This window comes from Chlorocebus sabaeus, chromosome 15, assembly GCF_047675955.1.
Source record: "Chlorocebus sabaeus isolate Y175 chromosome 15, mChlSab1.0.hap1, whole genome shotgun sequence".
In the NCBI taxonomy this organism is placed as follows: domain Eukaryota; kingdom Metazoa; phylum Chordata; class Mammalia; order Primates; family Cercopithecidae; genus Chlorocebus; species Chlorocebus sabaeus.
This window is the reverse complement of record NC_132918.1, coordinates 18,726,365-18,745,024: the sequence shown is the minus strand read 5'-3', so window position 1 is coordinate 18,745,024 and position 18,660 is coordinate 18,726,365. Positions and strand designations below refer to the sequence as shown.

At 38.2% G+C, this 18,660-nt stretch overlaps 1 protein-coding gene across 6 annotated transcripts in view; it reads right to left on the bottom strand.

Annotated features, from left to right (window-relative positions):
• Window positions 1–1,903: 1,903 nt before the first annotated feature.
• The window catches only part of TNIK (TRAF2 and NCK interacting kinase), a 395,124-nt gene continuing 378,367 nt past the window's right edge, over window positions 1,904–18,660 (bottom strand). For all 6 annotated transcript variants that reach the window (XM_007972103.3, XM_007972104.3, XM_007972105.3 and 3 more), the window contains 5 exons: window positions 11,575–11,675; window positions 9,418–9,567; window positions 7,155–7,314; window positions 6,758–6,897; window positions 1,904–4,539 (listed from right to left, as the gene is read on the bottom strand). In XM_007972103.3, coding sequence (XP_007970294.1) covers window positions 4,456–4,539; window positions 6,758–6,897; window positions 7,155–7,314; window positions 9,418–9,567; window positions 11,575–11,675 — 635 coding nt within the window. In that variant the 3' untranslated portion in view covers window positions 1,904–4,455. The remainder of the gene's footprint in view (window positions 4,540–6,757; window positions 6,898–7,154; window positions 7,315–9,417; window positions 9,568–11,574; window positions 11,676–18,660) is intronic.

The window sequence follows — 18,660 nt, the reverse complement described above, 5'->3', positions numbered from 1 at the left end:
GCTAAGCAAATTGTTGAATATTCTAGTTATCTATGGAAGAATTCCCAGAATAATGGTGTAGAAATAAAAACAACCTAGAAAATGTTTGGTAGAAATATACAAATTGTCAGTTTTGAACTTGCAAAGTCTCAAGAGGTTTTCTTCTTTGCTGGGACTCCTGAAAAGTGATCAATTTTACACCCAATTTATTTAAGATCCATGAAAGGACAGCTAACTTTAGGGTTCCTGATATATAGTGACCAAGGAGAAAATATAGTGGCATTTATGAGAAATATTAGCAGGTAAATGAAATCAAATTTAGACTTCTGGATTTTAGATTTATGTTACAACTTTGTAGTCTCAGGGGAGGTCAGTTTTTGGTTGGTTGGTTATGTTTTGCTTGATTTGGTTAGATTTAAATTTTTGAAGAATGAACTAAAAGGTAACTAACAAGTTAGAGACTGTTGAAATGATCAGAACATGGTATCAGTGGTGATTCTGGAATATAAAGAGCATAGTAGGGTCATTCAGAATTGTTATCAGCATGCCGTGGATTTTCTCATGTTTTTCTGCAGTAGGTTAAAATTAAAGTTTTATCAATAACTATCTTCTTTCTTAAAAATAATGTAGCACATCTTACATCTTAAAGCAATCAGCACAAATGCAAGTGATGCCTGTTCAAGCAGACTTTCAAAGACAGCACACACTGTGAACACAAAGAGCTCTTCCACGTTTCAAGAATACAGTGACGGGAACTGGTACACAAAATAGTAGGGAAAGCATTTTTTTTTTTTTTTTAACTTTGTGGAATGTGAGACTTTAGCCACTTCCTTTTCTGGCAGTGGATAAAACCAAAATGGTTCTGGCTTGAATTTCACATCTTTCTAATCTACTGGACAGGAGGGACCAGAGACACCGATTACCAATGAGTCACAAGAACAGACAAAAAATTGTTAGTAGGTTTTGACAACCAGGAACTAAGGTGTTTTTAAAAAACATGTACTTGATGCAAAGTATATTAGGAGTGCACCATAGAAAACATTGTCAAAGTGTTAGAAAAATGGAGCCCTTGTCCAGGTGGCCCTGTGAGATTTCACCCATAACTTAATATACCCTGTTTAATAAAAATAATAGTTCTAGGTCTTCTTGAAGGATTGTTTAGAAGTCTCCAAGAAAAATAATGAGATCTAAAATAGAGCTGTTTGATTTTATGTGGAACTTAGTGAAAGCTGTCTTCATTTGTATTGTGTGGTATGACAGTGGTCTGTCTGGAACTGGCAGGGGGAAGAGCCTCCTTATTTGAAGGAACGTCACTGGGCATCCATTCCTGCCACCACTGGATGCAGGAATCCATGCTACAGTGTCCTTGAGTGGCCCCCAGGAATGATGGTCACCTGTCAGACCCCAGACCCAGACTATGGTGTGGGCAGGCTCAGTAGATTTTACTGGATGATTATTAGAGCTGTAAGAACTGGCAGATCTAGTGAAACTTACTCTGAGGGGAGGGCTCAGTTTCTCCAGTTTCTCTTTGTAGGAAAATAAAAATAAAATAAGCCAATTTCTAGAGACAAAATCACCTATAAAAAGATCAAAAGGAAAGATTTTTTTGTTGTTGTTGAGATGCTATAAAAATGGATGAAAAGCAACCATTCCTCCCCTACCCCCAAAAAGAATTAAGGCAATTCAAAATGTTTGGATGAGACACAAGGACACCATTCTGATATATTCTGCATGTTCTAGGCCTCCTTATGTCAGGCTGGGGTCTGTCTTGCTGGAGGGAACTTTATTTTTGAAGATAAAAGCTTCAATGAATTCTTTAAATATCTATCTTTTAAAGAGCACAGATTTCCGGGGGGCCCTTTTAAATTTGGAATTGCCTTGTACTCAGTGTAAAATATTAGTACAAAAATATAAAAGGCATGGCTTGATGTTTAACGTCTGTGTTTTATTGTTGGCACCAGAAAAGCTCATGTTCTATGTTATGTCACTGTACATACTGTAAACAAGACTGCATTAATATTGTTTTCTTATGATTTGTTTCAATGAATCTAGATTTTAAAAAATACATTCACAAACTACCTTATGTTTAAACACAATGATTCCCTTTTATTTCTTAACTGTACCCAAAATCCCATAATAAAAAAATCATTTAAAGCTGTGTGTTTCAAACTTATCACTTAGAAATAAAAACAAAACAAAACATAAAAACAAAGATCAGTTTGCAACATAATTTAAAGAAGCTTCTGGTTTAAAATACCACAGCAGCAATATAAAGAGCTGGTGGCAATCACATTCGGGAATGAAATCGAAATCAATATATTTTGTCCACATCAGCATCCAATTACAGTAGTTGTGAAATTCAATCCAAAAAGTTATTGCTGAATTTGTGGCATGGAATTTGAGAAGACAGTATTGTTCAGCAGCACAATCACAGCAGTAAAAATGAGAACAGGAGGATTTCATTGCTTTTGAGAGCTAAAGGGACCGTGAGGAGGATCACTTGCTGAGTGCCTGAAGATAATCCTCAGTTACATTCCTGCATATTACCTGCTTTAAATAAATGCAAATGACAACCACCTTTTCAGGAGGGGAATAATGTAATACAGAAACTAGAATGTTTCCCCTTCTCTTCCCCACCTTGCTCGAACCACTAGATTCAAATGACTCAATTCAATTTTCCTAATGTGTATTTTGTTCTCATTAATAGTACATCAGCTGCTTGTGTATTTAGGCAAAATCAGTAGGATCATAGTTTTTTGTTTTTTAATCCATTTACAGTAATTATTTTCTCCAGAAACAAGCCACATTAATTTTTGTCATTGGATTCCCCCCACCTCCAATTTTTTATGAAGAAAAATTTGGTCAACTACTGTTTTGTTTTAAAATTGTTAAATGCACCTGAGATTGCCAGTCGAGCTCTCTATATGTCTCCTGGAGATAACACTGCTGTGATGAACAGTGAAACAAAAACAAACAAAACGAGGTAGGTTAAAACAGGAAGCGCAACACAGATATTGTTTGCAACACCTTGATACCACAGGCGGCCATGCTTGTAGCTTTGGAAAAAAAAAAATCCCAGTCACATAAGAGTTCAAATCATTTGAGTAAGAGTTTATAAGGACACAAGTCAACCTGAACTAAATACATACATATTTCTGCACAAATGTTGTTTACCATATGTTGGGTAATTTGGAGGAAGGTAAAGTGATTAGGGTCTCAAAATTTTGTCCAAAGCCTTGCTTTCAAGTTCTCTAAAATTGGAGCCAATGATGCCTCCTGTATCTGAGGCAGGCTTAGGAGTCTAGTCCCTTCTCTCACCCACCCAGGGAGAACACAGGCAGCTCAGAAACATTTATTATTAATTTTTTCAGTCACAGTTTTCATCTTGAGAAAGTGGCACCCTCAGGAGAGCGCTGGGAATGTTGAGAGCCTGAATATCATCCACTCCCCAATTCCCAGAAACAACTCAACAAAGTCTCAGTCCTAATGAAGCCCAAACCAAGTGACCTCTTAGCCGGCGGGGGGGCTTTGTGCATTTTAAAAAAGAATATGTAAGCTTGTTTCCGAGAAGCTCTTTCTGTCTGACCCCATCTGTCATCCCATCTTTTGCCCTGATCTGTTGCATAATAGCTGAGGGAAAGTTGTGTTAGAGAATCCCTCAATCGCTAGGCCAGCTCAACTCAATGGCATTAGTATCCTATTCAACACACTCCATTCTGTAAAGGGCCATATAAAAATATGGCCTGTCAGATTCACAAAAGTGGTAGTTGATTTTATTAGACTAGTAGTTTTAAGGCTAGTACTTTAGCCATTTAAAATCTATTTCCCAAAAGAGGGGAAAACTAGTATTTTTCTTCTCTTTTAAAAATTCATTAGCCAGTTGCTATCAAAAAGCAACCTTTTGGGTTGGTGAAGGCAAGAGAGTTCTTAAATTACCCCACTATGTAGTTATGGCCTTCAGCGTAAGGAGATAAGGTACATTTATTGTGCTGTCTCTCATCACTGGAAACTGGAAATTTTACAACATACCATATACTTAAAACTAGTAGGCAGACAGAATTAAAAACAGACTCATTTTCTCAGTATGCATTCTTTCCCCATTCTTACAGAGTAAAGGGGTAAAGAAAAAAGGTAAAAACCTGAAAACCCACCATAACACAGCTTAATCATTAAGAGCACACAATATTTGTTTCTATCCCTAACTCTGAAGGGCACATGGTCCATCTTTGTCCACAGACAAGGCAGCATTCTTGGGGATCTCCTGGAAATTCCTGCCACCTTTTTCTCTCCTTCTCAACGAGGCTGCAACATTGAAAGATGGACTGTATTGGGAGGGGCGGAGGGAGAGGAAAAGGGGAAAGCGATATGTTCAACCAAGCCTTCTGATTCTGCCTCTAGACTGGCATAAGTCCACATGAGTTATGTTCTTTTAAATTAGAAATAACGCCATGAAGATAAGTGCCAAGTGCTCTTCTGTTACCAGTTCATCATGGAATTTCTGTTGAGGGTCATGAAAAACACTTGGCTACTTCCTCCAGATCGCACGGATGCAAAAAATACCTGTTTGAAATTAAAAAGAAGTTAGTTCAACTGCATGGTCTTTTCCCCTCTTTTCTTCAACCGTCCATCCATTTTTCTCTCACATGTCCTATCCTTGCCATGTGTCAGGTCTTAAGACTCAATGGCCTGTGTTTATAAAGTCCCTTTGGATATCGTGCATCCTATGTAAAAACTCTTGCCTTTATTCCTATGGTTGTTGTTACTCCTTATTGTGGTATTGGTCTCCAGACATGCTGAAGGGGCTGTATCTTCATTTGTAACATCTCTTTGGGTGTTCACTTTTTAAAAGGGAGTTTCATGCTAGGATAACGTGCTGGATTTCTGGCCTAGGAGCCAACAGGTTCTTTGTTAATTTCTAGAAAGGCACAGAAGCTTCCCTTCTCTCACCCATAAATGACAAGAAAGTAGACTTCAGGAAGGAAGGGGATTCCTTCAAATTCTCAAAGTCAAGGGGGAGTTTTAGGCCTACTGTTACACAATTTCAGATTTCAATTTTTAAAATTTAAGATAAAAACATTAAATACTGTGGTCAGGGCAAGGTATTTAATGCCTACTCATTTTGGCATTTCAAGAGTTAACGCTTGCTTTCTCTGCTGATGGTGGCATATCCCAGGGCAAATGAGATCATAGCATTAACAAGCAGAACCACAGTCCATTAGGTCTGAGTCTGTTAAGTCATTTTATCAAACAACTGACAAACGTGAGAAAAATTTGGGTTACTGCTTGCTTGAGCTGGATGTTAAATGTAAAAGACCCACTGTCCCAGGAAAGTAATATTTTGGGCTGTGGCCTAGCCCTTCAGTCAGCCAATACCTAACTTTGGTCTGAGGCATTTGCTTTTGTCACTAGTATAAAGTCTGCTACTTCATTTCTACAGCTTCTTCAGAAGAATGCTGTCTCTCAGCAACTTCTTAGGAAGGTCTGTGGAAATGCTTGACATTCAGCTAATGCTACATATGAAAGTAATGCTACTCTTAGGGTCAATGAATCAAAACGGAGGACAGAGAGGGCCCATGGAAAACCACAATGAAGAAAAGAAAGGGCTGCTGTTCCCTCCAAGTTGTGTGCCCCTGGCTCTAAACTTTGGGTTCCAGACACTGGTGTGGTCCCAGCCTACTCCTAAGGGTGTGGCATGGCTTGGAACAGGCCTGCTAGGGTGGGTTTTCAATTGGAGTGTGGGTATCCATACCCAGATTACTCCTAGTTTTTTGATTCTTAGAGACTAGGTAGGAGCTAGAGTTTTACTAGGTTAGGTTTGTTTTCTGGGAAACTCTAAATGGCTGGAACCATCTTTGCCACCTGCAGCTACTGTCCACCCAGACCACATTAGGTCAGAGTAGTGGGCCAGGGTTGAATATAGTTTAGGCCCACATCACCAGGGTTGAACTAAGACCAACCTGACCTTTGAGGAACTGTGGGGGGACAAAGGGATGTACAAAAATTCAACCCATCATACTGTTTTTCTATAGGTGTTTATGTCTGTGGCTTTAGGGACAGCATTTCTATGTTGGCCACAGCCACAAAGGATGAATTCACAAATGCAATACGGCTTAGCTACTAAAACCTCAGGGTTACTCTATAGGGAGGGTAAAGGAGAAGCAGTACTGCTGCAGAATACTCCTCTGAGGTGACTGATCATGCCAGACGGACACAGCTAATTTCACTGGAAAACAGTTCACCTATGACATTTCAGAAGAAACATGGCTGGAATGACACAAGACATGGCACTAGTTGAGTTTGTGATTGTGAGTTCCTTAAGGAATGGGTGACATTTTTAAAAAGCTTATATTTCTACATGTCAAATGTTTTGGATTTAAAGGTGAATATAAGGTGATTGGTTAGGTCTTGAAAGTGACTTTGTGAAAAGTCTAAAAGTGGAAGTATACAGTTGACCCACTGTGAGATGATTAATGATGGGCCAACTGCTCTAGGTGCTTAGGAGAATTTGTGGTGTCTGCTGAGTCATCATAAGGCCTTCAAGTCACAAAAATTTCTAAGAGGTTTACAAGAAATTTCTAGATGTTTTTATGTAGTTTTTGACATGTGAATAATATATTGAGTGTTCACATGGATCAAACCAAATAATGCCATTTCAAGATAATATTGATTGTTTAACACAGATGTGATTCAAATCAGTATAAAGGAAAATGAAGGTTTCACAGGTACCTGGTGGTCTCTTAAAATGCAAACACTAATGCAAATGTTGAAACGGATTTACCTTATCATTTCTTTCACATAGAAACTTTAACCTTTGAGCTCGCTTATGCATAAATACTCCATCCAAATGTCCTGTTTCCACTGACCGGATCTCAATAGCTTTCTCGCCCCAGCCCATTATCTGATTGGAATGAATGTAGGCTGTCAAAAGGAATTTCCAAAACTGCATTAAAAACATTAGATGGGCAATAACTCACAGCATCTGTTCACATCTTAACCACAAAAATGACAAACGACTTGAGATAAATGGACAAAGCAAGTCTTACAAGAGTTATTCACAGACTTTTTTTTTTTTTTTTTTTTTTTGGTGTGGAATCAAATGGTTGTTTCACATTTCTTGATTTTCGTTTCATTTGGGGGGTGTAACTGCTGAAGGAGATAAGGAATGGTTAACCTACCCACAGACGTGGGCATTTCTCCCCATTGGAGCACCACATCCTTAGTTATCCGGCCATAGGTATTTACATATACCCCCTCATCCTCATAGCAAACAAGCATTTCCATTCCATCTGTTTTAGGCAAGATGACAATAGCATGAGGAGTGATATTGCCCTGAATCTAGAAGACAAAGAAAGGCCAAGCATTATTCTTTTAAAAAATAAAACAACACTTTGACTATTCATCTCTAAGAACTGCAAAAAAGAGGTTTTTGTTTATTTTCATTGTCACCCTAAAGACTGAAATTTGCTTTAATTTAACCACTGACTTGTAAAATACCCTGGCAAATCAAACTTAAGTCACTAGATTAAAAATTCAATTTATCTGTTCCTAAAAACAGCATGTAAATCTATGACACACCTACTATGTGCCAATCATGGGGCCCTTTACATATATAATTTCTAGCACCCAGAATAGCTCCCCAACGTAGATAGCTTTTTTACAGATGAGGAAACTGCATCTCAGAAGGGCTTTGTGTCTTGACCAAAGCTGTGCTAGTATTTGTTAGTAGAGTTGGGATTTGTGTACATCTTGCTGACGTTGAAATTAATGTGTTTTCTATTAGCACAACTACTTCCAAAAAAAGATGAGGAGAATGTAAGCCAGCTGAATCTAATGGAGATGGCTTAAGTGGGGTCAAATGAACTCCTATCAAAATAATCTGTGAAAAAAAATATAGGATTGTTTATCTGGGTGTCCAAATGGAAGAATAATTCATGGCTTGGTTAGAAAAAATATTTAGAATTACCAGTCATTTAAAAAAATCACTATTGCTGCGCACAGTGGCTCATGCCTGTAATCCCAGCACTTTGGGAGGCCAAGATGGGCAGATCACGACATCAGGAGATCGAGACCATCCTGGCTAACACAGTGAAACCCCATCTCTACTAAAAATACAAAAAATAAGCCAGGCGTGGTGGCAGGTGCCTGTAGTCCCAGCTACTTGGGAGGCTGAGGCAGGAGAATGGTGTGAACCCAGGAGGCAGAGCTTGCAGTGAGCCAAGGCACGCCACTGCACTCCAGCCTGGATGACAGAGCGAGACTCTGTCTCAAAAAATAAAAAAAAAATCACTACTGAAATCAGTGTATATTAATTTGTTCTAGGAAAGGAAATGTGATGTTGTGATCCCCGTAGTTGCGAATGCCATGGCTGACCAACATGTGCTTGATGGATTGGAATAAGAGAGTTGAAGATGATCATAGTTATGCCTTAGCTGCCTCACCAGGAATGTGAGCTGTGAATCCTTGCGTTCACCCACATACACATGAGTTAAAAGCTGTAATAATGCAGCAATGAATGGCAATCGTGTGTGTGTATGTAATATACTAAAACAACTTCTTTTGGTTATTGCATTTCATTAGAATAAAGTCCTCAAATTCTCAAAATACCAGTCAGCAGTAGCTTCAAACATTCCTGATAGTTTCTCCTGTATGTTAGCCTTGGAATTACACACAGGACACACAATTTACACTACACTGATCCTAATAAGTGAATCCATGTGCAGCATTTCCCTTTAACAGTTATGTTTCAAGCAATATGTCAGGATAGTAATATGAATATTTTAGGGCTAGTAAGATATATAATTTGCAGGACCCTGTACCAACTGCTTTAGATCTATTACCTCATTTAATACTAATGATAATCCTATGGAATAAGTCTTTTTATCATATTTTACAGATGCGAAAGCTGAGGATTGGAGAGGCTGCCTACTGTGTCCATTATTGCAAAGCTAATACATGCTAGAGCCAGAGTACGAGCGCCACTGTGTCTGACTCCACTATACCACACTGCCCTCAAGCTGAAGTAAGGAACTAAAGATGGCAAAAAAAGAATTTTCTCCAATAAATTAGTACCTGACCATTGGCTTTCTCTAACATAAAATGAACCAATTTCCCTTCAAAAACTGAATGTGGAAACTCGTCTACCGAATATAATTCATGCTCTTGAAAGAAAAATATCATATTCATTTTAATCTAAAGTCCAAAGAGACAACATGTAAATGCCAAATGATCTCTATTATGTATTCTCCAGTTTTAGGAAGTCATATAAATTAAATTTATGTATTTTAGTTATTAAAAGCAGTATACTTAATGAAGAACGAAAGTCCGTCTGCTGGTTAGTAAAGTTTGCATGACTTTTACTAAAACTATGCAAAACAAATCTCTTTCTACATGCAGGCTGTTGTACACAGAGCCCTTGGAAGTCTACTTCTGGGTACTTACATGAGATGGTATGTAGATATCATAAGAGTTTCCTGAATCAACATCAATTACATGGAAACCAGTGTGTGAACCAAAAATAACCTTTAATCTTTGACCTTCTTCTACCGTGAGATCAACTAGCAGAGGCTTGTGCTGGAGATCTGCAAAAGACTTTAAAAATCACCCCATCAGTATCCGCATCACTCAAAGAGGTATCTTAATAAATTTTTTCCTTTAGCCACTGTCTAGAGGAAGTTAACTCCTAACTTTATTAAAGTGAAAAGCTAGAAAATTTCTCTTTCAGTTTTAGGTCTGTTGATATTCTGGCTCTAGGAGGAAGGGTCTAGCATCCATTTTTGCCCCTTTCCCTACCCTTTGTCCTCCAGGTCAATGAAGTTTAAGCTGCTGCACAGGTGTAAATTTTGATAGTGGTAATGTATATTAAAGACCTGGTGCCTGGGTGCTGCTGTTTTTTCCTGTTTATTTCTGGCCTTTGTCCTCGGAAGAAGGCCCAGTTACCTCTCTGGCCCCTCTCTTTCCCATGTGGCAACGAGGCCCATCCATAGCAATTACCCTTTCAAAGACAGCCTGGGAGGGACAGCCAAGGCCGGCTGTTTTCTCAGCCTGTTCAGTGTTAATGGGCATGCTCTGGTTTGGATTTTTCTTCAGCGAATGAGTGGGCATAAGATTGGCACTTTCTCTTAATGTTGGAATCTGAGACTTGGGTTTGGGTGGTAGAGAAAGAGGTGGGAGTGGAACATCACAAGATTGATGGCTTGCATTGACTATTTGGGTTTAACTAGAAAGCAAAAAGAGAGGTCTTGTCAAGTTTGTGAAAGTTCTCTGTGTTTGAATCCAGAGCCCAAGCCCCACCTAACTGTCAAGTGTTCCTCTGCCATTTTCCTTTGCTATTTTTTAACCACACTCTATCTTTGGGCCTTGAGATCTGGGAGAGCATTTGTGAAACTACGATTGCCTTAGCTATAATGCCACTGCTACTTCTCAGACCCTTCTCTTCTCATCTTTTGCTAACACCATTCTGACAGCACAGGAAGCTCAAGTCTCCTGTTCTTGTCCTATGGGAAGGCTTTGCCTCTTGCCAGTTCCACTCTTCCCTGTTCAAGTCTTTGCCTTTGCTTTTCCCTCTTTCTGGGCTGGATCTGGTCTGTCGAAAGAACACTTTGCACTCCCTCATGTGCTCTGGGTCATAAAATGATGGCAGTAACTTCAGAGCAAGAATGGGAATGGGATGTTGATTGAAAAGCTTTTGTGGAGACAGATTTTGGCAGAACAGGACACTTTGGCTTTTAGGAGTTATCCCTTAATTGTTATTAGTAACCTAATGCATTCCAATTTTTTTTTTTTCCATAAAAGTGAGGTTATGGAGGGGAGCCCATTTCCATTAATGAATCTATTTTCCTGAGCACATCACAAATAAGCCATTTGCACTAGGGAACAAGGTAGAAGTGATTCAGCTCTGAAGTGGGCCTACATAGTGTTCTAAGGGCAGTTCTGCCCTCCATGGTGAATGTGGCAGAAAAGAATGAATAAGGAACCAAAGGGAGATAACAGTCATAAAGATGGGGAGAAAAAGTAACAGCCAATGAGACACAAAGAAGTAGACAGACATAAGCTGAGAGAGACAGGGAGTGTGAGAGAAAGCAGAAGGTAAGTTTACTTGGGCTATGGATAGGTTATGCGGCTCTGAACACATCTGGGTGCCTGTAAGTACTGGTCCTCCTGGTATTCGGGTGTCAGCTTCATGAGCTGGGGTCAACAGGACTAGCATATCCCCATCCCACTCCTGGCAAATCTCATGAGTGACCAATCCAACCATGGTGGGTACAAACTTAGACAAGGTAAAAAATGAAAACACAATCAAAATAGAAGAATGCAGAGAAACTAGGTCATTTCTGTAAGTTAGCACTGGGGACATATAAGCATCACCTGCATTTTAGGGACTTCATCCAGAAAAATTTATGAGGATTAAAAGATTTAGAGACTAAGTTTAACTTAGTCTTTACTTTTGAAACAATAAAACCGAGAGTACCTACACTTTTTAAACAGGTTTATTATCTATATGAAAATTGGTATTGGTCTATATGGACTATTTTATTAATGGGTAGAAACTAAAAATTTTTAAAAAGCACATTTTTAGATAATCACATGCCTGCTTACCTTAAATGCCATGAATTTATGATATGGTTTAGGAGCCCAAGCATATATTTCCACAGCATTCTTTAAGGCAATCACCAAAAATTTGATCCTTTCATATTTAACTGTAATAGAAAAATTATGAGTTAAGAAGTACATCAGGTTATTCAAGTTCTTTGTATTAATAATGAATGTATAAGCAACAATATGTAAATTTAAATATTGATGTTGGGTGTCAGCTTCATGAAGGTGATGTTCCTGGTGTGGGATTTTTTTGTCATAGATACTGATTTAGCTTCCCTTAGCGAACTTTGGTTGGCAGAACACTTATGGCCTTTGCTTTATATTGAAGACTCTCTTCATCATCCAGAGATATAACTGCTTAGGACTGTCTTTAACACTAGGTCTAGATGTTGATATTCATTGTAATAAGAATGCATAATTTCCTTCATGGTAGCTTGCCTGGCATTTACATTCACCCACACATAAGTAGCTGACAGCAGATATGGCAAGATGGTAGAAAAATCAGAAAATGGGCAGACATAAAGGCTGCCATTTGCTTATTATTTATATTTGAATTCCAGTTACTAAGTGAAATAATTGCTTGTTTATGCTTCTAATGAAAGGGGGTGTTAGGAGCCTTGGGTTCTGTTAATGACTTAAAGGGCTCTGAATACTGACAAATCCTTTTACTCTTTAGAAAGATGGAATATTAAGCATTGTAAATTCTATGGACAGAAACTTAGTTCAATGATTGAGTCTCCACATGCTTTTGCCTCCACAAAGTAGTACTCAGTAAATGCTTACTGAATGGATGAATGGAAGAACGGACTGTTGTCTGGCATTCTCTTCATTACTCTTACCTGTGTGTGTGTGTGTGTGTGTCTCTGATATAATAAGCAATATTTACAGTGATGACCTTGAGAGACTGAACAATCCTTTAAGCGCCTTCTGAATCTTTGCTATTAAGTGTGGATTCTAATTCTTAGAGAATTCGTAATCCACAATTGGTACACATGGCAATCAGTTTCTTTGTAAAATAACAGAATATTCTGAGTCCTAAAGAAACTAGGTAGGAAAAATTTTAATATACTTAAATGACATTAAGTTTCCAGTTATTTGCTTTATAACTTTTCATGACATAAAGTGTTTATTAGACTATTTTTGCTCATCTCTTCACCTGAAACCTAGGAAAAGATCCATAGCAGTTGGCATTGAAGGAACATATTTCAAAATAATAAGAGCTATGTATGACAAACCCACAGCCAACATCATACTGAATGGGAAAAAGCTAAGAGCATTCCCCCTAAGAACTGGAACAAGACAAGAATTTCCACTCTTACCACTCCTATAGTATTGGAAGTCCCAGCCAGAACAGTCAGGCAAGAGAGAAAAACAAAAAGCATCCAAATTGGAAAAGAGGAAGTGAAATTATCTCTGCTGATGACAGGATCTTATGCCTAGAAAACCCTAAATATTCCTCCAAAAGACTCCTGGAGCCGATAAGTTCAGTAAAGTTTCAGGATACAAAATTAATGCACAAAAATCAGTTACATCAATAATGCTCAAGCCGAGAATCAAATCAAGAGTTCAATCCCATTTATAATAACACACACACACACACACACACCCCCCTCACACACACCCCTAGGATAATACATTTAACCAAGGAGGTGAAAGACCCCTACAAGGAGAACTACAAAGCACTGATGAAGGAACCATAGATGACACAAATGAATGGAAAAACATCCCATGCTCATGGATAACAAGAATCAATACTGTTAAAGTGACTATACTGCCAAAAGCAGTCTACAAATTGCCAATGTCATTTTTTACAGAATTAGAAAAGACAATTCTAAAATTCATATGGAACCAAAAAGGAGCCCAAATTGCCAAAGCAATCCTAAGCTAAAAGTACAAAGTTGGAGGCATCACATTACCTGACATCAAACTATACTGTAAGACTGTAATAACCAAAGAAGCATGGCACTGATACAAAAATAGACATATAGATCAATGGAACAGAATAGAGAACCCAGAAATAAAGCCACATACCTACAACAAACTGATGTTCGACAAAGTCAACAAACATAAACAATGAGGAAAGGACACCCTGGGAAAGTTGGCTAGCCATATGCAGAAGAATGAAACTAGAACTTTATCCCTTACCATATACAAAAATGAATGCACAATGGATTAAAGACTTAAATGTACCCAAAACTATAATAAGAAAACCTAGGAAAAACTCTTCTGGATATTGGCCTAGGCAACATGTTTATGACTAACACCTCAAAAGCAAATGCAACAAAAACAAAAACAGACAAATGGGACCTAATTAAGCTAATGAGCTCCTGCGTGGCAAAATAAACAATCAACAGAGTAAGCAGACAGCCTACATGATGGGAGAAAATATTTGCAAACTATACACCCAACAGATTCTACAAGGAATGCAAACAATTCAACAAGAAAAAATCAATCCTATTAAAAAGTGGGCAAAGGACATGAACACACATTTCTCAAAAGAGGACATATAAGCAGTCAACCAACAGATGAACAAATGCTCAATATCACTAAACATCAGAGAAATGCAAATCAAAACCACAATGAGATACCAACTCACACCAGTCAGAATGGCTATTACTAAAAGGTCAGAAAAAGTAACAGATGGTGGTGAGGCTGCAGAGAAAAGGGAATGCTTATACACTGTTGGTGGGAATGTAAGTTAGTTCAATCTCTTTGGGAAACAGTATGGAAACTTCTCAAAGAACTAAAAATAGAACTACCATTCTACCTAGCAGTTCCACTTCTGGGTAAATCCTAAAGGAAAATAACTTTTTCTTTTCTTTTTTTTTAATCAAAAGGGCACCTGCATTTGTATGTTTATTACAGCACTGTTCACAACAGCAAGGTCATGGTATCAATCTAAGTTGTCTGTTAATGGTTGATTAGATAAAGAAACTGTGTTATATATACAGCATGGAATACTATGCAGCCATAAAAAAGATGAAATTGTGCCCTTGGCAGCAACATGGATGGAGCTAGGCCAATCTCCTAGAGTAAAATAACCCAGAAACAGAAAGTCAAATAACACATGTTCTCACTTATAAGTGGGAGCTAAAAATGGGGTGCACGTGGAAACAAAGCTGGAAATAATAGACACTGAGGACTCTTAAAAGGGGAGTGGCAGGTTAAGGGCTGAAAATTTACCTGTTGGGTATAATGTTCGCAATTTGGATGATGAGTTCACTGGAAGCCCGAGCCTCACCATTATGCAAACTACCCATGAAACAAACCTGCATATGTACCCCCTGGATCTAAAATACATTTTAAAAAGAAAAGAAAAAAATCCTTTCAGATTTTGCTTATTTTCAGGGTGAAAGAAGAAATAAATAGGTTCATATTTTTAAAGAAATTTAAAATCATCTTGAAAATAAAAACTTATCTAAGCACATATAGGCTCAGATAAATCAAGAAATATTTTAAATGGCTCGGATATACAATTTACTTTTCTTTTTTATTCTCATTTTGTATTTTTAAAATTTCACAATAATTTGAACATAGTAGAATAATCACGTGCTACAAGAAGATGTCAGTGCTGTTGGGGCTGGAATTTCACAGGGGAAGCCAAGTGGAAAGTGCAAGTGGTTCTTTGGATAACTAAGGCAAACAGTGTTTCTGAAAATTAAGCTGGTCTCAAGTTTTCTTATAGAGAATTACCAGATATTGCTCCCTGGTTAAATTTCACTTTAGATGTGTGGATATAGATCAGCCTACTAATGTTAGGACGGCAATGATTAGAAGGAAGACATCAACAATGTTAGAAGGGCCAACAGCAGATGTGCAGGTCAAATAGGATTCCTGTAGCCTGATGTTTTTGAAAAACACTTGTCAGGTATATGCAAGAGATAATATTCAGAAATTTTACATTATTTCCTGCAATGAATTTTATTGCTCTGTAATCATACAGTATTAGTTTATGGACACAAAATTTGATCACTAGAAATTTTTGGACTAACAAATGCCAAGTAATAAAGGCAAAATACTCAAAAGGAAACAGCTTTGAAATGGTTTCTATTGCCTTTCCCTGAAAACATGACCTGATCTCAAAGAAAGAAGCTCACTACTTTCAAAAGAAAACCAAATATGCATATGAATGTGAATTCTACTTGGTGTGAGAATGATGGGATGTATGTTTTATACTTTGCCAAATTATCAGATTAAGGACAAGAAAAGGTTAGAATTCCAGGATATCCTATTAGAAAGTACCAAATAATTCTGATTCCTGAACAAAAATGTACAGTGGAGCAAATAGCTTGCACTGCCGCCCAGCCTGCTACAGAAAAATATTTCCACATGTGGTCTGCTTTGTGAATAATGCTATGTCCTTTGAACATCCATTCCTTTCTTTAAAACAAATACTTCTTAACTGATTTCCCTGGGCCTGGCTGTGTGCTAAGTGCTGGCGAGATGTAGATGTGGCTGTGGCCACATACGTTTACAGACATTAAATGTTTATTTTTTTCCAAAAGCTGCTTTTTTTTTCTTTGAGATGGAGTCCTGCACTGTTGCCCAGGCTAGAGTGCAGTGGCACCATCTTGGCTCACTGCAACCTCCACCTCCCAGATTCAAGTGATCCTCCTGCCTCAGCCTCCCGAGGAGCTGGGATTACAAGTGCCCGCCACCATGCCTGGCTAACTTTTTGTATTTTTAGTTAGAGGCAGGATTTCACTATGTGGGCCAGGCTGGTCTTGAATACCTGACCTCATGATCCACCTGCTTCGGCCTCCCAAAGTGCTGGGATTGCAGGTGTGAGCCACAGTGCCCACCCAAAGGCTGCTTTTATACTTATCAATACAATCTGTGTTGTAACATCAGGGGCTTTTTTTTTTTTTCCCCCTTTGTAAAACTATGAATGGCATGTTATGAAGTGAGGAACATGTCCTTCTCAGGCAGCAAACCTTCAAGTTCACTAGCCAGCCCCAACACTTCCTAGTACTGTGTCAAGGTTATCTGGGAAGGTCGCCTGGAATGAAATTAGAGAAAAGGCAGGTGGAGACTCTGCTTCAAAATAGAGTCCCCTTTCTAGTTGGCAGAATATGACACATGGAAGTTCTTGCTTTCTGAGCTCTTCTTTATAGCATGCCCCTTCTGTTTCCACATTCTGTATTTAATACACTTGATTAGATTTCAACCGACATTATGTCATCACACATGATTGAACCCACTTGACTGGTTAAAATTTCAAATGTGTCTCATTCTTTTCTGAGACCACATCATGGACTCCTTTGAACTGAAGGTGTCTAAAGTTCCTCCGTCGCTCCTTTATTGTCATTCTTTATGTAAATAATTAATGTATTTTATCTAGTACACATTTCAAAAGCCTCCACACATTTTCTTATTTTTGTCAGCTATGGATTGAACAAGTCTTACAGGTACCTATTTTAAAAAGCCAAATAATTCTACAGGGCTTATGAAAACCAAGTCCCTGCCTCCCTGCTGATTCCTGCTCCCTAAAAACAACCACTTGCAACTCTTTCAACTACTTTTTCAGCAATTTGTTTCCAGATTTCTAAATAACATGATTATAATGTTATTTCCTGATTTTTTTTTTCAGTCACAGACATTATTTACTGACTTTGTAGTATGGAAAGGATTTAATTTCTTGTATCATTTCCTTCTCTCTCTAGCTTCTTCTCTTTCTTTCTTATACATATGTACACACAATTTACTCCTGTAAACTCTAAGTATAGCTATGTTTTAAATTTTTGGTTAAATCAATATTAAGTGTTAAAATTATTATTATTCACAACTGAGGTATGTAGTATACCATGGTTACATTTCCTTTTTTGTTTCCCCTTATTTTATTTTATTTTTTACTTCCTTGTTTTCTATGTATCTGTCTCTAAGCACATGTAAACTTTCTGCTAATAAATGCCCTTCAACATGGTCAAACGCAGTAGGTCATCTATTTATACCATTTTATTTTTCTTGGAGGCATCTTTCCTGGAACCCTGCATTGTCGCACTCTGCCAGGACTTATTTCTTTCCAGGCCTGTGGCAGACTTGTCACCCCACGTTCCCTTCACCATCATTCTGGGTATTTTCTTCATCTTCCTGGACTACTAGGTTTAGTTATTTATTTTGGTGGAACACATCCTCCAGTTGCTTCCTGAGAAACGGTGCATGAAATATAAATTTCTGAGAACTGCATGACTGAAAATGTCTTTCTTTTGCACTCAAAATTGACTGATGTCTTGATGGTCTGATGGTTAATTTCATGTGAATTTGACCGGGCCACAGGGTGCCCAGATATTTGGTCAAACATTACTTTGGGTGTGTCTGTGAGGGTATTTCTGGATGCGAATAACATTTGAATCAGCAGAATTGATAAAGTGGACTGCCCTCCCCAATGTGGGTGGGCCTTAGGCAATCATTTGGAGACCAGACTAGAACAAAAAGGCTGAGTCTTCCTGCTTGGTTGAGCTAGGACATCAGTCTTTTCTGGCCTTCAGACTTGGACTGAAGCATCAGCATTTCTTGGGTCTTGAGCCTACCAGTGCTCATAGTGGAACACCATCAGCTCTTCTGGTTCTCAGGCCTTCAGATCTGAACTGGACTTAGACCCTTGGCTCTCTTGGGTTTGAATCAGCTTGCTGACTGAAAATCTTGAGACTTTTCAGCCTCTATAGTATAGTCATATGAAACAATTCCTTATAATCTCTCTGTATATGTAAATGTATATACACATACATATACATACGCACTCACACATATATGTATCTCCTTAACTCTTAACACAGGAGGGCTATAAAATACCGGTTGGAAATAATTTTATCGGCAATTTGGAATGCCTTGCTGTATTGTCTTTTAAGCTTCTATATTGCTGCTGAGATGTCCCAGGCCACTCTTATTCTGGGTCTATTGTATGTAAACTGTTTGTTATTTATTTACTTATGACAGCTTCGCCAGTTTTGAGGACCTTCTCATTTCCCAAGTATTGAAATACCATGTTGATATGTCTTTTTGTGAGTCAGTCTTTCATTCAGTATCCTGGACACTCAGGAAATCCTTTTAATATGGGATTTCAAGGCTTTTAGTTCTAGATACCTT